This window comes from Rhinoderma darwinii, chromosome 5 (genome assembly GCF_050947455.1).
Source record: "Rhinoderma darwinii isolate aRhiDar2 chromosome 5, aRhiDar2.hap1, whole genome shotgun sequence".
In the NCBI taxonomy this organism is placed as follows: Eukaryota; Metazoa; Chordata; class Amphibia; order Anura; family Rhinodermatidae; genus Rhinoderma; species Rhinoderma darwinii.
In genome coordinates, this window is record NC_134691.1 from 334,788,695 (window position 1) to 334,811,281 (window position 22,587).

Here is a 22,587-nt window from a genome sequence, read left to right on the forward strand (position 1 = left end):
TTGGGTGGCTGATATAAAAGCAGTGCGGATCCGGCCATAACTGTACCGAACACCCTGCAGATCTGCCTCCTGCTACTGAAATTTATATTAAAGTGGACAATGTACGGACACAATACACCGACTCAGGAACCTGCGGAGAGAGAGAGAGGGGGGGGGAGGGAGAGGGGTCCAGAAAATTGTATTAGTAGGCGTATCTGACCAGAATGTGTTGGACCATTGCTATTTATGTGGGGGTAGCCAACATGTCGCACTGCGCCACACTGACGGTTATTGCCACATGTGGAGCCGGCCTGAAACCAATCAATTCACTTGTTTTACAATGGAGAATGTAATGTTAACTTTAACCATCAATGGCACAAAATGCTACTGCAACTGTTTAGCCACTGACTGCAGCAATTTTGGAGACGGTAATGGAGTACCTGCCATAGAGACGGGTCATTCTACTACTAAAGGGAGGAGCAAAGTAACACATTTCTCCACTAAAGTGACACTGAAGCGCTGGGCACCCGTGTTCTTCTGCTTCCATACGCTGCGTCGGTCGGTGCCAGTTGCAGCGGAGAAGAGGGTGGTTAGTATTGGGTATTAATAAGAGTGGGCAAAGTGGCACTAATTTATGGGTTGACCAACATCCATCGCTTACAATGATTTGCGGGTCAAGGCTTATGGGTGTGTATGGAGCAGATTGTGGGTATGAACCAGAATAGAGGGTCTTCTTTTTCTACAAAGCCGAGCCCCCTTTAAGCCGAGGAAAATAAACCGTTCCAGATCTTAATTGTCCATCTCTCAACTGGTTTCCAAATAGGATCAGTGCTTCAACATTTTTTGGGAGCACAGCCCTCCCTTATCTTCCCCCGAAAGTGCCCAGACTGTGTCTTCAAGACCACCCCTAGCAACATCCACAGGCAGGTGCCCCAGTGACTTCTTCTCCCGTCCTTGATGTCCAACGGTTGTTCCACAGTGAGACCGAGATGTTAGAAGTCCACGGTCCACCCTCTTCTCATAGGAAACTTCATACCTTCTCACCGGCTGATCTGCGGTCGCTTCATGATCCTGATCTCTGCCGCCATACCACGGAGCAAGGTGATCATTGTCCTCTCCATCGGGTAGTTTGGGGCATCCATGAGTCAAGTAAAAAGCCTGTTGACTTTTTGGCTCAACTTTTTTTTAGTGCCTTTCCAAAAATGGAATCCTGGATCGTTGTCCAGATCATAAGAATTGATGTTTGAAAGTGACGCTCCACTTTTATAAATGGTTTCTACAAGTTCTATACAGTGTAAGGAGCGGCTGCATTGAGTTATATTACAGAACCCCGTTGCAACCCTTCCAGACCTCCATCAACATAATGTTTCAGGTGACCACCACAAAGGCTGTCATCTTGAACTGGGCACATAGTAACTTTTTCTGAGGGGGCGGAGCTGTCTGCAGTATTCACTTACTGGCCTGGACCATAAAGGGGTGTGTTTTATGTTAATTTGCATTTAAAGGGGACTTAAAACGTTTCAGGATTTGGGATTCAAATAGTAAGGTTGTATAGAAGCTCTAGACCATGGTAAGGGCAACCTCCTTTTTTTATTTTATAAATTGCTTCGTGGAGGAGATAAAAAAATCTTTCCTGCTGCCATAGCTAATTTATGCTTAGTAGAAGGGACCCTCTGCCTAGGACTCCTGTAGTCATGTGAAGCTCTTAGCCAATCACATCACTGTAAACAACTCTATGTATGCTGCGATTGGTTTCAAAGCTGCACATGAGTGAGGGGGACTCCTCCTCTATCTGGGACTCCTAGAAGCATTTCTTTGGCAGCAGAAAAGATTTTGGGGCTCCCTATACAGCAATTTTTAAAGTGAGGGAACCCCTGCATTGCCCAGAGGACTCATTGGAGTAACCGGTCCTATGCAAAGTTAACACTTTTCTTAAAGTTTGGCTTTCGCACTCCTCCTTCTAAGAAAGCAACGTAGCACTGTTTTTTGCAAATTCTGACTGGACAGGGAACCCCTAAGAGAAGGGAGAAATGTAATAAAAAAAACAGTTTCCCTTTAAATTATCTGCACAATACATGAAGGCTACATTTTTGCTTTAACTCTTCATCGAAGTAAAGTGGTCACCCGTATACATTGTATGTATAGTTTCTGCCCTAAAATCTGTATCTTATGTCTGCAGGATACAACTTATTTTGTATCTGAAATTAAAAACGAAATGTATTAAAAAAATAAAATAAAATTCTGCCCAAAATTTTTTGCCGTATTTTTGATTGGCTCCATTGACTTGAATGGAGTGTGACCCCCACTGATCCCACTTTTATGACACAGCCGATTAACATATCCTAGAAGTGAATTGCTGGTAAATCCCCTTAAAGAGAGACTCCGCCTACATTTTCTTTTTAGAAAAATCTGATTAATAACGCAAACTTACATAAGTAATAGCTCCGCGTGACTCCTGCCAAGCTGCTTATCACTGTTACTCAGGTCTTCAGCTCAATGCAGAATTGGCACAAAATTTGGGGCAGAGAAGAGCTAATAAGGCTTCTCATAACTTACACCATAGCTTAATATACTTCTTACTGCCCCATAACCATATTTTTGTAAAAAATAAAATCTATATACATTTTGGTGGAGTTCCCCTTTAAGTGACTTAGCTGCTATTGACGGCCTGCATATTCTATAGTATATTTAAAGTAATCACAGAAGATAATTCGGGAATTCAATGTCACTGGTCCATTCTTGGCACACGCGGTAAATCACATGCGTATTTTTATCACATGACTCATGTATTTTGGCATTAATTATTTAACACTAATGAGCTTGTGTGTTTTGGTAATTGCAGTTTTGTTTCTATGGCACAAGTAACAATAAAGATTGTTGAAAGTGACCTCGGCGTGTATTGTTTGTTTACCCGCATCTCGTCCATGGACATAGCGTTTGCCCATAGAAGTCTATGTACATAGCCTGTCAATGTCCGGGCATGTAGGACTGGTAGAAGCCGCATGGGCGTATCTACTACCCTGCCATGTGGATAGTATGGGGCCCTCTGAGAGAAGGATCCCATACCCTTTACTATTCGGTGGCAGGAACCGGTGTAGGACTCCATTCTTCGAGGAACTGCATTGTTGATAAGGGGTTGGGGAATTGGCCCAAGGGTCATAGAGGCGGAGACCAACTTAACGCGGGTGTAGAGATGGGGACAAAACCCAACACCACAATGGCCCATTTTGATTGGCTCTATAGGGGGTCCCTTTCTTATATGTACTCCACTGAGAAGGATACATTGCCCCAGTGTCTCCACCACACCATGTGTGGACCCTTGAGGCTCAGCAGAGTTCTTTATTGAAATCTGACTGGAGAAAATCACTTTCTATGTCACTGTCATCCGCTACTTCGCAGCAGACAGTCTTCCTGGTCCAATCAGCGACTTGGGGCTCTTTAAGACACATGCGTGTAAAAGGGCGGTGATGTCATCGGTTGCCAGTCAACTAAGCCTAGAGGTGGGACAAACCACTACCATTTACCAGCGCAGCCCTCCCTCCATGTATACAACCCTATGACCGAGAGCACTTGTATATTGCTGAAATTCCTTTAAAGATTACCTATATACTCTGTTTCCTAATGTCTTACCTCCCATTATTACAAAAAGTACATTGTAGTGAGAGGGCTACAAAGTATCTGACCTGCCCCACAAAAAAGAGGTGGGGGGATAATTTTGTTTATATAAATGCAGGCGATTTCAGCTCTGCAGCCTGCAGAATAGTAAGTACAGTTTAGGAGTATAATACAGGATGTAACTCAGGATAAGTGATGTATGTACACAGTGACCCCACCAGCAGAATAGTGAGTGCAGCTCTGGAGTATAATACAGGATGTAACTCAGGATCAGTACAGGATAAGTAATGTAATGTTTGTACACAGTGACTCCACCAGCAGAATAGTGAGTGCAGCTCTGGAGTATAATACAGGATATAACTCAGGATCAGTAGAGGATATGTAATGTATGTACACAGTGACTCCACCAGCAGAATAGTGAGTGCAGCTCTGGAGTATAATACAGGATGTAACTCAGGATCAGTACAGGATAAGTAATGTCATGTATGTACACCGTGACTCCACCAGCAGAATAGTGAGTGCAGCTCTGGAGTATAATACAGGATGTAACTCAGGATCAGTACAGGATAAGTAATGTAATGTATGTACACAGTGACTGCACCATCAGAATAGTGAGTGCAGCTCTGGAGTATAATACAGGATGTAACTCAGGATCAGTACAGGATAAGTAATGTAATGTATGTACACAGTGACTCCACCAGCAGAATAGTGAGTGCAGCTCTGGAGTATAATACAGGATGTAACTCAGGATCAGTACAGGATAAGTAATGTAATGTATGTACACAGTGACTCCACCAGCAGAATAGTGAGTGCAGCTCTGGAGTATAATACAGGATGTGACTCAGGATCAGTACAGGATAAGTAATGTAATGTATGTACACAGTGACTCCACCAGCAGAATAGTGAGTGCAGCTCTGGAGTATAATATAGGATGTAACTCAGGATCATTATACAAGATAAGTAATGAAATCGGGAGATTTACTAAGCAAAATGTCTCAGCATTCTGGCACAAATTGGGTCAAGAAGTGGTGTATGTGGCGTGTATCAACTTTATTATCTCCTCTCTTCTATCTCTTCTCGATGTCCTCATACAGCAGTCTCCAATAGCAGCGATGCTTCAGGGGGAGAATGTCTCAGTCATGTGATGTATGACGCCACATATAAAATTGGAAGTACATTTTGGGCACGTAGTAGGAGATGGGCACCGTATTATGGATCCGTACCGGATTGAGGCCACATTGAGAAGAAGCATACACTGCAGAGGTAACATTACAACACGCGGTGCAGGACGGTGATACCTGGCAGTCGGAGATGGCAGAAACCTGTGGTCAATGGTATTTCTTGCACTCCCTTTAATTGCCCGTCACAGAGGCGGAAGGTATCTGACAAATCCCATAAATACTGTGGGAGCAGAACTGATTGTATCACACCTGGAATCTCGTGTCTGGACCGGCATTGTCATTGTGCCCTTCCACCACGGGCGAGTAGCCCTGCTCCAGCGAGAATACACCTCTATATACATAGCTGCTCAGTGCGTCAGTCCGGGAGTCGTCTCCATACATACCTATGGTCATGCCCATACTACTTGCCAAAACTAGGAGGTAACCGTGCCAGCTGGCCACCTGAGGCAATGGGCGAGATGTCAAACCCTTTAGCACCTAAGAGATATAAACATGCATGCCAAGTCTTCCAGGAAGTCACTACCCAAAAAATAAATCACATGTCCCCAGGTTCTGATAAAATATACACCTCTCCCCGTTCCTGCTGTCCTCTTCACACATGGGCGCCACCGCAAACAAGCGGCACCCGGGGGGGGGGGGTGAAGAGGCAGGCAGGAACGGGGAGAGGGCAACATCTGCACGTCCGGTCTGAGGACTGAATTATTTTAGAGGGTCTGTATTGATGGGGTCAAGTCTGGGGTCTGTATTTGTTTAGGGGGTCTGTTCGTTTTGTGGTGTGATGAAAGGAGGTCATATCTATTCGTTGTATTTTAAATGCCTTAGTTTGGGGGCGTATCCTTTATGCATGGGCGGGGCATTAGGGGGAAAACTTGTGCGGTGCAATGTACATGACACCTTGTCCACTGCTTTTGAGGGTCTCCCTCATGTCCCGTCTCATTAATTCACAAGTATAGGTATAAATAAGGGTCGCTACCTTTACTAATCTCCGAAAGTTATAAATGGCAGCCGGGGTACGGACAAAGGTCGCCAGCGCTGCCATGTGTAGATGTCTATTAGTTTCCATTGGCAGGCAATAATGCATTGTAATACAGATATATTCTTAAAAACGAAAAATTATCAATGATCCACTTGTAAGACCAAAAAATTTTAATAATGATCAATAAAGTTTTAAAAAAAGTGACAAAAAAATGTTCTTACATAAAAATTGTTTTATTAAATGAAAATGATCAAACATATAAAATTACACATATTTGGCTTCGCTGTAATCATAATGGCCCATAGATAATAGATAAGATGTAGGTAAACCGCACAGTAAACGGCATAGAAATAAAACAAAAACAACGGTGGAAATGTTTTTTTTTTTTTTTTTTTTACACCCTCCCCCCTCAAAAAGAATAAATATGCCCAGGATTAAAAGAACATGGTTGCTGTCTTTCACAGCTCCACACCTATCCACAGGTTGTGTGTGGTATTGCAGCAAAGCTCCAGTCACTTCAATAGGGCAGAGCTGCAATACCAGACACGACCTGTGGATAGGTGTGGCGCTGTTTCTAGATGAAGCCTTTTAAATGCTAATGTGTATGTATCGGCTCAGATCCCATCTATGTCCCAGAAAAGAGAGCCACTTTGTACGAGCAGTTCTTGCTCTGGAGGACTCGAGCTTCCCATGTATTACGTAGATGGCCATTATCTGACTGCAGCCATGTAATATTATTCTACACTACTGTTTTTTGGGGATGACAGGACCCAACCCAAAATGAAAGGGGTTTTCTGTGATGAGATTATTTGCCTAACTGTATGTGGAAAAAAAAAATCGGCTAAAGTGTATGTTCACACTGGGCGGACAACTAAATCTGCAGTATTTACGCGACATGTGAACCCGGCCTTAAAGGGCCAGCGTGCATCAAATTTGTTGCCGAGCATCCATATTAATATATATCTGCCCTTGACCACTTTAGCATTGCCCGACTAATATGGATCCGAGCGTCGTGTTTACCGTGAAGGTGTTTTATTTGCTTTCTAGTTTTGGATTTGACCCGGAATATTTATCGACTGCATTTGCTGATCGCTGCCGGCCCTGAGCCAAATCCCATAGTGACAAAGAGGGTTCACTCCTTGTCCTGAGGTTAGTTTGTGACAATGGGGGTCATGAGCTAGGAACCCTCTCTATTAGTATTGTCACCAATTATACAAACCCTTTATTCCGTCCATTGAAGTGGAACACCAGATACAATAATATTAAACAAAATAATATTACATTTTTTTTCTTACAAATGATCATGCTAAACTTAAAAAATAAATTAAAAACAACCTGATTATAAGGAATGCGGGTGTGACATCATTGTAAACTCCACCCCCAGATGGATTTAGATGGCATTCTCCTTTAAGGCTAAAGGAACCCTGGACAAGACGGATACATTGTGTGCTGCCTAGTGCAGGGACTGAAGGGGTGGAGCATGACACATAGAGTAATAGAACACCAAAGAGAGTATCCCTGTGTCATGCTCCACCCCCTGCTCTAGGAATAACACAGTGTATCAGTTTTGCTCGGAGTGTTCCTTTAAATGATATTAAGATATCAAAATAGATTGTTACCTTCTTACATGTAATTTTGGGAGCTAATCACAAATTCTAGTTGAATTGAAGTCTACAGGCTGATGTTCTTAAAAAAAAAAATCAGTGTACAAGGTAGGATTAAGGGCCCTTGATATTTCCTACTTAAAGAAGGCCCCTCTCATCTCCTGACATGTCTGTTGGAATAAAAACTTGTATTCCCCATGAAAAACAATTCTGGAGCATCTTTTTTTCCTAGAGCTCTATGTTGTGTTGTTCCTCTGTTATTCCTCTTATCAATTTATGAATAAATTGACAACTGGGTGTTACCGGTTGGGGTGTGTGTCCCTCCACAGACTGATACTGTCCAATCAGTGCTCGCTGTCTCAGACTATGTAGGGACACGCCCCTTTGACAAAGGCAATGGTGACACTCCGTAGTCAATTTATTCATAAATTTCTAAGAGGAATAACAGAGGAACGGCACATTGTAATTTAATGAGGAATACAAGTATTTTCTAAAATAGCCAGGAGAGGTGACAGGTCCTCTTTAAGGCGCCTATACAACACCTCACCCCACCCTTGATGCCCAATACCCACTTAATCCACGCCAGTGTCATTCACCTGCCCAACAGTCAAGAACCTTCTGCACCTTAGGATGGATTTATTACATTATTATGTGTTGTTTTACCTATAGCCTGATTTTTAGGACTTTCTGTGTCTCCTATGGGAGGAGGTGATCCACACAATGTTTTGACCGGGCACCCCAAAAAACTTTGATTCATGCAAGTGCCATGACCCTTCGTTGCGCTGATCGGCAGTGATCCTGGAGGTCGGACCCCCACTGACAGGTTCCCTTAAAATAGCTCTTTTAAATTATAGTATTAAAAACAAAACCATGTTGTAATATATTTATAGATTGCAGATTATATCTGTACCATGGAATTATATACATCTTCTCCACATGAGGGTTCGTTTTTATTTAGCAAAAAAAAAAAAATGTACAAAGAACCCAAAGAGCCAAACTCTAATGATTTTTTAAATGTCTGCTGCTATTTTACCACCAAACAAAGTACATATGTAGCAGAGCTGAGTTTGTCATTCAGCAAAAGTTCTCATAATATCATGGTGTGTAATCTGCTGTTTTACATAGGACTGCAGATAAACCTATATCCAATCATCACAAGACATAATGTTGCCCCATGATGTTAAATAACAAACTCAGCACTGCTACATCTGTATTTATTTGGCTAGTTTGGTTACTACTTACAGATTACAAGGCGGCATCTTTACGCATTTACATGTGTTCTGCATTGTCTTTTAAGGAAATGCCCATATATATATATATATAGAGAGACAGATAAAGGAATTGCCATTCTTTATCTTACAATAACAACATCTTTGGACTGTCCTTATGATACAGTTTCAGCTCAGACACAACACTCCCTTGTGGTACTCAATTCTTCTCTTATACTCGAGCTGCGGAGACATCTTCATTCTCTGTGTCTTCTCCACCGAGATTATCTCGTGAGATCGTCTCATATCACACAATCTTCTAAGTTACATTTCTGAAGTTGATTAGTAATGTCTGACGTTGCCATTTCTCTTCTGTGGGTTCTCAGTAAATACATCAATTTATCCTCGGAGTGCCTGAAAATGGAAGAAATGTAAAAGAGATGACCACCGACAACCCCCATGACTATAGATGGTCCCTTTAAAGGGAATGTCTCGTGAATTACATTTTTTTTTTTTAAGTAAGTTACTTATTTTTATTATATTTTTTTACGTTTTTTTGCAGTATTTTTTTTTTTCTTCCACATGATGGGAAGTATTAAATATTAAATAATAATTCAACATGTTTTCCTATGTTGGCCACCAGAGGGAGCACTTCCAATAATTAGAGCAAGGTGAATAAGGGAAAGCAACCTGACTCAGCTGCTGTAAATGAGTACAGTCTTTCTTGTTTCTACCTCTTTCCCCCCTTATCTTACTTGTTTGCACCCTGAAGCTGAATGATTTCATCTGCAATCTTCCTAATGCCTTAGTAGGAGGGACCTAAAACAAGTCTGTGTAGCATGGAGGGGCAGTCCCTAGTAGGCAGAACTTCCAATTATGTACATCTAGCTACAAAGAACGACACGAGTATTAAATGGTGGTCACCTAGACAGGAACTCAAGTGGTTCCTAGGCAACCTGAAGCACCCTATCCTGAAGTATACACTGCTTCCTGAGGAAGTCCAGCCTCATGCAGGCCTGAGATCGTTTCGGGTGTATTAATGCACAGGTCAATATCAACATATAACTGATGCTCAGGCTGCTTTTCTACCCCCATGCTTTACACTGCAGCACTGCTTGTTCAGATTATTTGCTGTGTATAAGCACAAGCTCAGCAGAAAGTCAGTATATGCAAAACTTATTTTGATTCTAGTATGGAGCAGATAGACTAGAGAGGAGGGGTCTGTAAGGAGGTGGAGCCTATAGATCCAAGTTGTTTGTGCTCTGCTTTTTGTATGTGTTTATTATCTCTATTCATTGCTGTATCTGTATGTTTTCTGTCTTTTTTTATCTTTGTAAATTTTCGCTGTAGAGTTTGTTTGTGTTTATTTTCCGCTTCCTTCTTCATGTGTCTTTTGTCTTTGAGTTTGTTTTTCGATTTTTGGCTTGAAATATTTTCATAGACAGGATAAAGTGTGCTATAACGATACCGTATCATTCCTAAAAAAGAGTTCTCTGCTTTGGAGACAATAAGCTGATCACAAAGTGTCCCCCAGCTGGGACCCCAGCGATCATCTGTATTCTGCGGCAGTAAGTGTTAGATTTCCCTGCAGCACCACCACAGGGGAAATTAAGCATGACACACTGCCCATTCATATCAATGATTTGTCTGTGTAATGCAGGACAGGACAGGTTCTCCGGAGAGAGAGACGCTCTTTATAACCGCTCCTTTATACAAAGTCTTGTAGAAATAGGCTGAGAAACAAAGGAGTATAAAGAATGGGGGAGGGACAGAGCAGAACCCTAAACCTCTGATCGGACAGGAGGTTTATTTCAGACCATAGCAGATTTTAATAGACAATGCAGCTAAGCTAGAGTCACTGATTATATATATATATATATATATATATATATATATATATATATATATATATTCCCTAATAGAGCAGCGCTTCAGTTTAAAGCATGGAGTAGGGCATTTCTGAAAAGGAGGTCAACTTTAGACTACCTGAGAATCCAAGCGGCAATGCAGCTGTCATATTTGTAACTTAATGGAGTGGAGCCTGAAAGAGTGACAAAGCCGTTACCTGAGCCTCTGATGAGACAGGAGGTGGATTTCAGACTACACCAGACTCCAATAGACAATGCAGCTTAGCTGGAGTCACTGATCATAGCTGTGTAATAATGAGCAGCCTGAACCTCTAATGTATCAGGAGGTGGATTGCAGACTACCTCAGACTCCAATAGATAATTATATTATCATAGCTGTGATCAAATAGAGCATAACTGCAGTATAAAGCAAGGAGGAGGGACAGAACAGCAGCAGATCAATGTGAGATTTCAAATTTTGATTATTGCCGTTGATTTTTGTTCCCTTGTGTGTTCCAGGTTATACACAGTACATCTATAAACCAGGGACAATATATAATACATTCTCTACTATCCCAGAAAATACCTCTTACCTGTAATTTGTGACCACACGTGGCGCCAGTATAGCCAGGACGGCAGGAACACACATTAGGGGCCGTGCAGCGCCCTCCATATAAACACTTGTAATTGCAGAGGGCTGAATAAATAGTAAAAACCCATTAAACACAGAATTTTTTTTTCCCCAGAAGATTATGAAAATGTAAACCAACACTGGACGGGCTCATATCACTTACGTGTCTGGCACTGAGCCCCTTCCCATTCTGGCGGGCACTGACAGGTATTTGGGCCAATACAGTCGCCCCCATTCCTGCACTTCTGGAGACAGATTGCTGGGGAAACGTGAAAGTGCAATTAAGTAACAAAATAGACAAAGTGAAGAGACGTCATATAAACTCCCATTATACAGAACGCCGCGCTCAGCACTGGGAAATGTTAGCTTTAAATAAAATAAATGGGACTAGTTACAATCGAGTGACTGAATAAGACCCCAATTCTGCCCTATACAGACCATAGTGGACCCTTAATTGTAGAAGTGGTGCGTTAAGAAGCCCTGGGCTTCCCTTGGCCTTAGAAATAAGAAGATACAATTTTACCGTACAATGACCCATCTGCCACATAAAAGAAAACTTGTGGTATTTGGGGCCCTACCAACAGAGAATGCTGTATTCAGGTGACTACACCAGGTCCCGGTGTTCTTGTGGAGATCCGTTATTCTTACTCCCCATGACCAGAAGTTCTAGTAGTGCAATTCATATTTACACACATGCACCCGCAGAACTTCTGGTCCTGGCCATGGTGGCTGGGGGAGATGGCAGCCAGGACCCAGTGCAGGATTCTTTACTACTGGCAGAGGTTTCTTTTTCTTTAGGTAAAATGGTGGGGGTGAGGTCCATCGGGGTCGGCTTTTGAAACACAGCTATAATAGATAGACCAAAGTCAATTATACTACATACTTGCCAACAGTCCCGAATTTGCCGGGACTGTCCCGAATTTACAGAGACCGTCCCATCAAATTACTGTACCGGGACTTGCTACACTCAATTGTATCTGCGTCCTCAGGATACAGATACAATTGAATACTATGGCAGATCAGTAAACTATCTGCTTCCTGTTCTGCCATTCACTCCTCTTGGAGCGCCGGAATCCTCGGCCAATGCATTGCCGATGCCCTGGCCGGGGATTCCGATCATAGACGGAGCCCCTGACTTCACAGTCCATATAAGGAAGGTGACGTCAGGGCAGGGCACCTCCTGCAGCGGAATCCCCGGCCAGAGCATTGCCGATGCTCTGCCTAGGATTCCACTCATAGACGCAGCCCCTGACTTCACTGTCCGTATATAGACAGTGATGTCAGGAGCTTCCCCAGAGAAGAAGTCTCTGCTTTTGCTCTGGGGAAGCCCCTGAAATCACTGTCCATATATGGACAGTATGTCAGGAGCAGAGCAGCAGTCCCAGGCAGAGTGCTAGTAGTGCTCTATCCGGTACTCCTGCTCTGGGATTTCCCCTGACATTACATTCTGGTCCAGGGGGATCCCCTGACGTCACTGTCTATGGACAGTGATGTCAGGGGCTCCTCCAGCAGAGGTATCCCTGGCCAAAGCGTGGCATCTACAAGGGGGCTGTATGGCATCATCTACAGGGGGGCTCTGTGGCATCAAGTACAGGGAGGCTGTATGGCATCATCTTCAGGGAGGCTGTGTGGCATCATCTACGGGGTGCTGTGTGGCATCATCTACAGGGGGGCTGTGTGGCTCTATCTACAGGGTGCTGTGTGGCACTTTCTACAGGGTGCTGTGTGGCACTATCTACAGGGGGCTGTATGGCACTATCTACAAGGTGGCTGTCTGGCACTATCTGCAAGGGGGGCTTTCTGGCACTATGTACAGGGGTCTGTGTGGCACTATCTACAGAAGGTACTGTGCTATTATCTACAGGAAGCAGTGCATGGCAACTACAAGGAGCAGTGTGTGGTATTATCTACAGGGAGCAGTGTGTGGCACTATCTACTGGGGGCAGTGTGGAGCACCATCTGTAAGGGGCACGGAGTGTGGCACTATCTACGCTGTTTTTTACACTACCAGTAGTGGTCAGCACATATCACCTAGCTCTAGTGATAAAGTGAGACATCACCTGCCTGTATACAACCGGAAAACCAGCGAGATACACTGGCTACCAAAATAGTTGTCAGCCAAACTAGTGCAGAAATTTTTGTTCGTTTATTTCTATGCAGAAATTCTGGAAAGCCACACCCAATTAGATAAGCCACACCCCCACAAGCCACACCCACCAAAGACACCACACCCTAAGTGTCCCTGGAAAAAAAAAAAAAATGTTGGCTACTATGATACTATAGGGTTATCCATGTGTAATAATCTCTTACGTGTGTTGCATCGTTTTCCCTTCCAGCCCGATGGACAGGAGCAAACATTGGGTCCCACACATTTCCCTCCGTTCATACAGGTCGGATCACAGACACCTAAGAAACAAATAGTTAACATTCCCAAATTACAACGAGTTCAGCGAGGGTTAATCTCTGTAAATAAAACGTAATCCTTATATAATGAAAAGTTCTGCAACTTTCTAATATACTTCTTATTTTAATTCCTCACCTCTTTCAAGATCTTTGCTCGCTGTCAGTGAATGGGACCACTCTTATTTACCTCCAGAGACTGAAACTTGTACATATCGATTTCTGCTCTCAGCAAATGGTTTGTTACAATTGTATCCAGTCTAGATAATCCTCTGAGAGCTAAACACAGCAGCAGCACAAATCTTTCCTCTGTGTTCCGTTTGCTACAATGTATCAGTGGAGGTAAAATGTATCAGTCTGAAATTTAAACTGTTAAGCTCACAGAGGATTGTCTAGACAGGATACAACTGTAACAAACACTCAATTATGAGAGTTTATAGATCTGTATGAGTTTTTAGCGACTGGATGTAAACAGGAGTGTTTCTATTCACTGACCGCAATCACATATTGTGAACATGGTGAGGAATTGAAACGCAAAAGAATAGTAGAAAGTTGCAGGGGGTTGTCACACAGCTTTTCTAGATTCCTGACAGGCAAATTTTGCAAGTTACACAGAGATCCATGTCCTGCGTTCATGTCACTACATAAGGCTCTGTTCACATCCGTGTTGGAGACTGCTTTCGGCGCGACGGTCACAGATTCCGTCCCATTTGACGGAAAAAATAGAGCAGCAGCGTACACCAAGGCGGAACGCCACAGACCCTATTATAGTCAATGAGGTCCGACGGGCGCCATTGTGTCTGTTGTATGAGAAATCCAGCACTCCATTAGTTTTGTTGTTCTGCTCCTTTGATGAAGCGGAACAACGGAATTGATGAGTGCCGATGTGAACAGAGCCTAAGGGGTCACAATCGGAGTGACAATACCAGTGGTGCGAAGGTGACAATATTGGCTCAGGACTAGAGATGGTGATCCACATGAATGGGTGACTAGCCAGCCTATGGAATGCAATGGGTGCTGAATAGTTGCTTCAATTTTACAAAAGATTCTAGTTGGCATTGTTATGAGGAACAGGACAGGCAACTTATATGGGGGGAATGTGGAATACCCTCATTTTTATATGGCAGAGGAACCTATAGGACCCTTCATGCACCAGGACACAAAGCAGCTGCTACGTCTACACCCTTTATAGCTATGTTTGCCTATGGACTGAAAGAGCAATGACCCCACTGCCCTCAATTCTATCACATACAGATCAAAGTGAACCCTCAATTGCAGCAGTGGTGCTTTCAGTAGCCCTGGGCTTTCCTACTAAAATTCTGGATACCTGCATCCACCACTAGTGGGCAGCACACTGCATACATATTTATACAAGTCTCATTAAAGGGGTTCTCCGCTTTGGACAATCCCTACTTGATAGAAGGTCCCTAGAAAATATGCTAACCACAAAGTTTCCCCCTGCTGGGATCCCCAGCGATCAGCTGTAATATGTGGGGAAGCCTGGCTGTAAGTGTTTAATTTCCCTGCAGCGCCGCCACAGGAGAACTGAAGTATTACACAGTATCCATTTATATCCACGTGTTGTCTGTGTAATAGGGAGACGCTCTATGTAACTGCTCTCTACTCTGACCAAGCGATGAGGGTCCCGAATAGAGGACCCCCCCTCTTCTATTAACTCGATTAATGGGTATATGAAAATGGGATTTCTAAACTTGACAACCCTCCTTAAAGTCAATGGGAGTAATATAAATATATATACAACAAGCTCTGCCTAGTGGCAAATGTAGCAAGCCGGCATTGTTGTGAGACATTGGGGACTCTGTAGCTGGTGCAAACACTGTTATGGGGGCATCTGGGGCTGACACAGAAACAAAGATAAAATACACATCTGTAATACCCTCACTCACTCTTATGTGGTAGAGGGGCATTTGGGCTCCTTCAGGCACCAGAGCCCGGTCTGACTACTACCTCTGCACCTCTATAGCTACACCCCTAGTATAACTATAGGGCATTTTCTGCATTGAGTTTTCCTGTATACTTTTCTTTATCATGTTTGGATGCAGGAAACCTGTCCGGACCTTCTGGTTGGATCCAGTCATAGTCTCTTGGTAATTAGCTGATAACCCAATTTACATATCACAAAAGCCCATCTACCCCACTCGTAATGTGAGGACCCAGATGATCCTTTTTATCAAGCATGGGGTCACTTACTTGTCTGACACCTTTTTCCAGTGTAGCCTTCAGGACAACTGCAGATATTATTCCTCATACACTGACCACCGTTCTTACATGAAGGACTGCAGATCGCTGAAAAATATCATCAGTCGATTACTAGAAAACCATATAATATGTGACTGTCCATTACTGAACATCATTTTACAGTTTACATACAAGTCACTGTGTACATACATTACATTACTTATCCTGCACTGATCCTGAGTTACAGCCTATATTATACTCCAGAGCTGCACTCACTATTCTGCTGGTGGAGTCACTGTGTACATACATTACATTACTTATCCTGTACTGATCCTGAGTTACATCCTGTATTATACTCCAGAGCTGCACTCACTATTCTGCTGGTGGAGTCACTGTGTACATACATTACATTACTTATCCTGCACTGATCCTGAGTTACAGCCTGTATTATACTCCAGAGCTGCACTCACTATTCTGCTGGTGTAGTCACTGTGTACATACATTACATTACTTATCCTGTACTGATCCTGGGTTACATCCTGTATTATACTCCAGAGCTGCACTCACTATTCTGCTGGTGGAGTCACTGTGTACATAACATTACATTACTTATCCTGTACTGATCCTGAGTTATATCCTGTATTATACTCCAGAGCTGCACTCACTATTCTGCTGGTGGAGTCACTGTGTACATACATTACAGTACTTATCCTATACTGATCCTGAGTTACATCCTGTATTATACTTCAGAGCTGCACTCGCTATTCTGCTGGTGGAGGCACTGTGTACATGCATTACATTACTTATCCTGCACTGATCCTGAGTTACATCCTGTATTATACTCCAGAGCTGCACTCACTATTCTGCTGGTGGAGTCACTGTGTACATACATTACATTACTTATCCTGTACTGATCCTGAGTTACATCCTGTATTATACTCCAGAGCTGCACTCACTATTCTGCTGGTGGAGTCACTGTGTACATACATTACATTACTTATCCTGTACTGATCCTGAGTTACATCCTGTATTATACTCCAGAGCTGTACTCACTATTCTGCTGGTGGAGTCACTGTGTACATAACATTACATTACTTATCCTATACTGATCCTGAGTTACATCCTGCATTATAATCCAGAGCTGCATTCAGCATCACATGCACAGTTTTTTATGTATATTGGATATTGTGCTCATTTACTGCAGGGACCAGATTTGCTATTGTAGTGAATAGTATTTTGTTAAAAATCTAATTTTTGCAATGCAGTAAAAAAAACGGTGGTTTTCATGGAACAATATCCTAGAACTGTTTCTTTCAAATAGCTGCATCCGTGTCAAAATCACGTCAAAAATTGCATTTAACACATTACAGGGGGGGGGGGGGGGGTGCAATTGCGAATGTGGTTAATTTTTCCCTGAGATGGGCAAGTGGGTTTTCCTTCTTGACCCCACAATGTCAGTGAGATATATTCCGTGGATCGGATTAGCCGTATACTTCACTATTGTTAGTCTCTGTTCACGTGTTTTTTTTTCAGTTCCTTCGAGCTCCGGTGTTTTTGATGGCAGGAATCAGTGGTGGTACCCTCCCCCATGTCACTGCCCCATGGTGCCCCAGGTATCTTCAGAGTCTAGCAAACCCCAAGGCTAAAATAGTGAAATCTGTAGCGTTATTCTTACCACTAAAAATACCAGAACCCCAACAGCACCTGACAGACCCCATTATAAGTCAATGGATCTGTCATACTGGTCAGGGTTCCACTACAATAATACAAGCTGAGGCTCACCATTCTGGCATTGAGCACCGAAAAATCCATTAGGACATAGACAGATATTGGACCTCAGACACGTTCCGCCATTGAGGCACACAGGCTGGCACACCGCTGCAAAAGAATCCAATGAATAATTAACACGTTAATACCCAGAAAGGATCAAAATGGACACATACGTATGTGGTCTAGAAAATGTAAGCCACGACCTATGGGTGATGTGCACGTATTACCTATCATCAGGGCACAGCTATAATCAGTGACTCCAGCATAGCTGCATTGTCTAATGGAGTATATGGTAGTTCTAAACGCATCTCCTGTTTGACTAGAAACTCAGGCTGCTGCTCTGTCCCTTTCTCATGCTTTACACTGCAGCTCTGCCTGTTCAGACTGGCTGCTGTATATATGCACAAGCCCAGCAGAAGCTCAATAGGAAACCAGAACATGGAGAGCAAATATTAAAGAATTATAAACTATAAAACAGCATCAAGGATCCAGATTATCAGGCAGTTTTAATAAGGAACTAAGCGCTGGACTATTGAAAGTGCTGGATGACTGGGTGCTGGATTAAAGGAATTTCATTCTCCTTATGTTGTGAATATGAAGGATGTTTCATATTTAGGGCTGTTTTTTTAGCTGATAGTACCCTATGGGAAACAAGCAAAGCAGAGCCACCCCCCCCTCCCCCAAGATGTATTATATATATATATATATACTAGTCCTTCTCAATTAATTAGAATATCATCAAAAAGTTAATTTATTTCAGTAATTCAATTCAAAACGTGTCTCTCGTATATTCTATAGATTCATTACACACAGAGGGATCTATTACCAGCATTTTTTTCTTTTAGTGTTGAGGATTATGGGAACAGTTAATGAAAACCCCAAAATTTAGTGTCTCAGAAAATTAGAATATTATATAAGCCCAATTTCAAAAATGATATCTAATACCGAAATGTTGTCGTACTGAGAAGTCTGTCCAGTATCTGCCCTCAATACCTGGCCGTGGCTCCGACTCTGTATGAATTACTGCATCAATGCGGCGTGGCATGGAGGCGATCAGCCTGTGGCACTGCTGAGGGGTTATCAATGCGGTGTGGCATGGAGACGATCAGCCTGTGGCACTGCTGAGGGGTTATCAATGCGGCGTGGCATGGAGGCGATCAGCCTGTGGCAATGCTGAGGGGTCATCAATGCGGCGTGGCATGGGGGTGATCAGCCTGTGGCACTGCTGAGGGGTTATCAATGCGGCGTGGCATGGAGGCGATCAGCCTGTGGCACTGCTGAGGGGTTATCAATGCGGCGTGGCATGGAGACGATCAGCCTGTGGCACTGCTGAGGTGTTATAAATGCGGCGTGGCATGGAGACGATCAGCCTGTGGCACTGCTGAGGTGTTATCAATGCGGCATGGCATGGAGGCGATCAGCCTGTGGCACTGCTGAGGTGTTCTCAATGCGGCGTGGCATGGAGATGATTGAACGGTCAAACCTCCTACACTGTGTGTCGCCATTTTTTGAGCTAACACACAGTGTAGTAGGTTTACATACATTAGTAAACACACACTAAACCACGTACATACATAGAAATAACTTACCTGCTCCTGACGTCGCCGCTCCCTCCGGTCCGTCCGCTCCGTCTGCTGCCGCTGCTCCAAGTGCACAAGTCCGAAAGCCGCGACCGGAAGTAGTAATCTTACTGTCCGGCCGCGACTTCCGGTCCACAGGAAAATGGCGCCGGACGGCGCACAGTTCAACTTGGACTGTGTGGGAGCGGCACATGCGCCATTCCCACACAGACGGCGTACACCATAGTGGATGAAACGAGTCCCGTTCGCATTCACTATGGGACTGTAGCTGCCGTATTCCATGTCTGTATGTGTCGTTAATCGACACATACAGAAATGGAAAAAAAAATGGCAGCCCCTATAGGGAAGAAAAAGTGTAAAAATAAAAAAAAGTAACACACAAACACACAAATAAATATAAACTGATACAAAATTTTTTTTTGGGGTGACACTGTTCCTTTAAGGTCATGGAGTGGTCTAGCCAGTCTCCAGACCTTAATCCCATCGAAAACTTATGGAGGGAGCTGAAGATCCGAGTTGCCAAGCGACTGCCTCGAAATCTTAATGATTTACAGATGATCTGCAAAGAGGAGTGGGCCAAAATTCCATCTAACATGTGTGCAAACCTCATCATCAACTACAAAAAAACGTCTGACTGCTGTGCTTGCCAACAAGGGTTTTGCCACCAAGTATTAAGTCTTGTTTGCCAAAGGCAGTGGCGGACACAGACTGCAAAAGGCCCCTGTGCAGATAATGTGCCAGGGCCCCCCCCCCCCCACCCCGCAAACTTCTCATGGCCGACGGTCCGCTTTCAGCTGCATCGCTGGGTCTCCTAAGTGACCCAACAATGCAGCACTAGCAGCCGGGGCGTCACTAAGGCTGGGTTCACACACACACTATTTACGGACGTAATTTGGGCGTTTTAGCATTGAATTACATCCGAAAATGCGGCTCAAAAGCGTCGGAAAACATCTGCCCATTCATTTGAATGGGTCTTACGATGTTCTGTGCCGATGGTCATTTTTTTTTACGCGCCGCTGTCGAAAGGCGGCGCGTAAAAAACTGCCTGTCACTTCTTCAGATGTAAATGGAGCCGTTTTCCATGGACTCCATGGAAAACCAGCTTCAATTACTTCCGTAGTGGACGCAGCAAAAGACGCCTGCACATGCCATTACGGCTGAAATTACGGTGCTGTTTTCTCCTGAAAACAGCACAGTAATTTCAGCCGTAACAGACGCTGCCGTGTGAACATACCCTCAGGGCTTAAAATGTCCGGGAAATAGCCCCAATACATATGTGTCCGCCCCAAAAAAAAGTGTGTGTATAGGAGACAGCATAGCATATCTATAGCACTACGACCCTATAAACTATGGATAGGATTAGATACAGTGGCTGAGCAGACAGTATCACACATGATAGGATTAGATACAGTGGCTCAGAAGGCAGTATCACACATGATAGGATTAGATACACAGCTCAGCAGACAGTATCACACATGATAGGATTAGATACAGTGGCCCAGCAGACAGTATCACACATGATAGGATTAGATACAGTGGCTCAGCAGACAGTACCACACATGATAGGATTAGATACAGTGGCTCAGCAGACAGTACCACACATGATAGGATTAGATACAGTGGCTCAGCAGACAGTATCACACATGATAGGATTAGATACAGTGGCTCAGCAGACAGTACCACACATTATAGGATTAGATACAGTGGCTCAGCAGACAGTATCACACATGATAGGATTAGATACAGTGGCTCAGCAGACAGTATCACACATGATCGGATTAGATATAGGGCCCAGCACAGTATCATACATGATTGGATTAGATACACAGCTCAGCAGACTGTATCACACATGATAGGATTAGATACAGGGCCCAGCTCGCTGACATTGCGGCTCCAGCGCTGGACCCAGGAAAGGTAAGAATAATAATTTTGCTTCTTTATGTGTTACTGATTATTTTTGTGTGTTTGTGTTTTTTTTACAGGTTCGGTTGTTGGACTTCGGATACGAGGACTTCAATGACGGCGTTTTTTTTATTCTCAATAAAATGGTTAATGAGGGTTGTGTTTTTATTTCAATAAAAAAAATTTCTATGTGCTTGTATCTTTTTAAACTTTATTATCACCGCCTTAGTAATGGCCGCTGGCTGATTGACAACCTCCATTACTAAGGCGAGGCTTAATGTTAGCCGGTGCAGAGTCTACACTAACCCCCATTATTACCCCGGTACCCACCGCCACCAGGGGTACTGGGAAGAGCCGGGTACAAACCAGTACCCGACCAGCTGTAGTGACGGGCAGGCACCGGGGTGGCCGCAGGCTGGTAGTATTAGGCTGGGGAAGGCCAAAAACAGTGGCCCTTCCCACCCTTGTAATGCTGCCTGCTGCTGCTGTGTTGTATCTGGCTGGTTATGAAAATTGGGGGGGACCCGACATCGTTCTTTCCAATTATTTTTTAAATGACGTGGCGTCCCCCCCATTTTCATAACCAGCCAGATACAATAAAGCAGCAGCAGCCTAGCATCACCAGGGTAGGAAGGGCCACTGTATCTGGCCTTTCCCCTCCTGATAATACCAGCCTGCGGCCACCCCAGTGGCCGACCATCACTACAGATGGTCAGGTACTGGATCGTACCCGGCTCTTCCCAGCACCCCTGGTGGCGGTGGGTACCGGGGTAATAAAGGGGGTTAGTGTTAGCCTCTGCACCTGCTAACACTAAGCCCCGCCTTAGTAATGGATGCTGTCAATCAGCCGGCGGCCATTACTAAGGCGGTAGTAATATAGTTTAAAAAAAACCACAAAGACATAGAAAAAATATTTTATTGAAATAAAAAAAAAAAACACAACCCTCATTAACCATTTTATTAATAAAAAAAAAAGCTGTCATCGAAGTAGTCCTGGAATCCGCCGTAGTCCAACGACCGAACCTGTAAGAAAACACACAAAAAATGATTAGTAACACATGTGTTAGGGTATGTGCACACACACTAATTACGTCCGGAATTGACGGACGTATTTCGGCCGCAAGTACCGGACCGAACACACTGCAGGGAGCCGGGCTCCTAGCATCATAGTTATGTACGACGCTAGGAGTCCCTGCCTCGCTGCCGGACAACTGTCCGGTACTGAAAACATGATTACAGTACAGGACAGTTGTCCCACAGCGAGGCAGGGACTCCTAGCGTCGTACATAAGTACGACGCTAGGAGCCCGGCTCCCTGCAGTGTGTTCGGTCCGGTACTTGCGGCCGAAATACATCCGTCACTTACGGACGTAATTAGTGTCTGTGCACATACCCTAAGGCTTAGATACAGGGCCCATGTGTGATACTGTCTGTGGGACCCTGTATCTAAGCCTACCACAAGGTAGGCTTAGATACAGGGTCCAGCAGACAGTAATCTTATACAGTATAAGATTACTGTGTGCTGGGGCCCTGTATCTAAACCTACAGTGTGGTAGGCTTAGATACAGGGCCCAGCAGACAGGATCACGCATGGGCCATGTATCTAAGCCTACCATGTGATTGGCTTAGATACAGGGCCCAGCAGACAGCATCACACAATCTGTGATCCTGTCTCATGGGCCCCCTAAGCCTGCTA

At 43.9% G+C, this 22,587-nt stretch overlaps 1 protein-coding gene across 1 annotated transcript in view; it reads right to left on the bottom strand.

The window, feature by feature from the left end:
- Window positions 1-8,914: 8,914 nt before the first annotated feature.
- VWDE (von Willebrand factor D and EGF domains) overlaps window positions 8,915-22,587 on the bottom strand; it is a 120,834-nt gene continuing 107,161 nt past the window's right edge. Inside the window, exons 25-30 of the mRNA XM_075828769.1 lie at window positions 17,423-17,518; window positions 15,653-15,748; window positions 13,352-13,447; window positions 11,205-11,300; window positions 11,004-11,107; window positions 8,915-8,977 (exon numbers count right to left, since the gene is read on the bottom strand). Coding sequence (XP_075684884.1) covers window positions 8,963-8,977; window positions 11,004-11,107; window positions 11,205-11,300; window positions 13,352-13,447; window positions 15,653-15,748; window positions 17,423-17,518 — 503 coding nt within the window. The 3' untranslated portion in view covers window positions 8,915-8,962. The remainder of the gene's footprint in view (window positions 8,978-11,003; window positions 11,108-11,204; window positions 11,301-13,351; window positions 13,448-15,652; window positions 15,749-17,422; window positions 17,519-22,587) is intronic.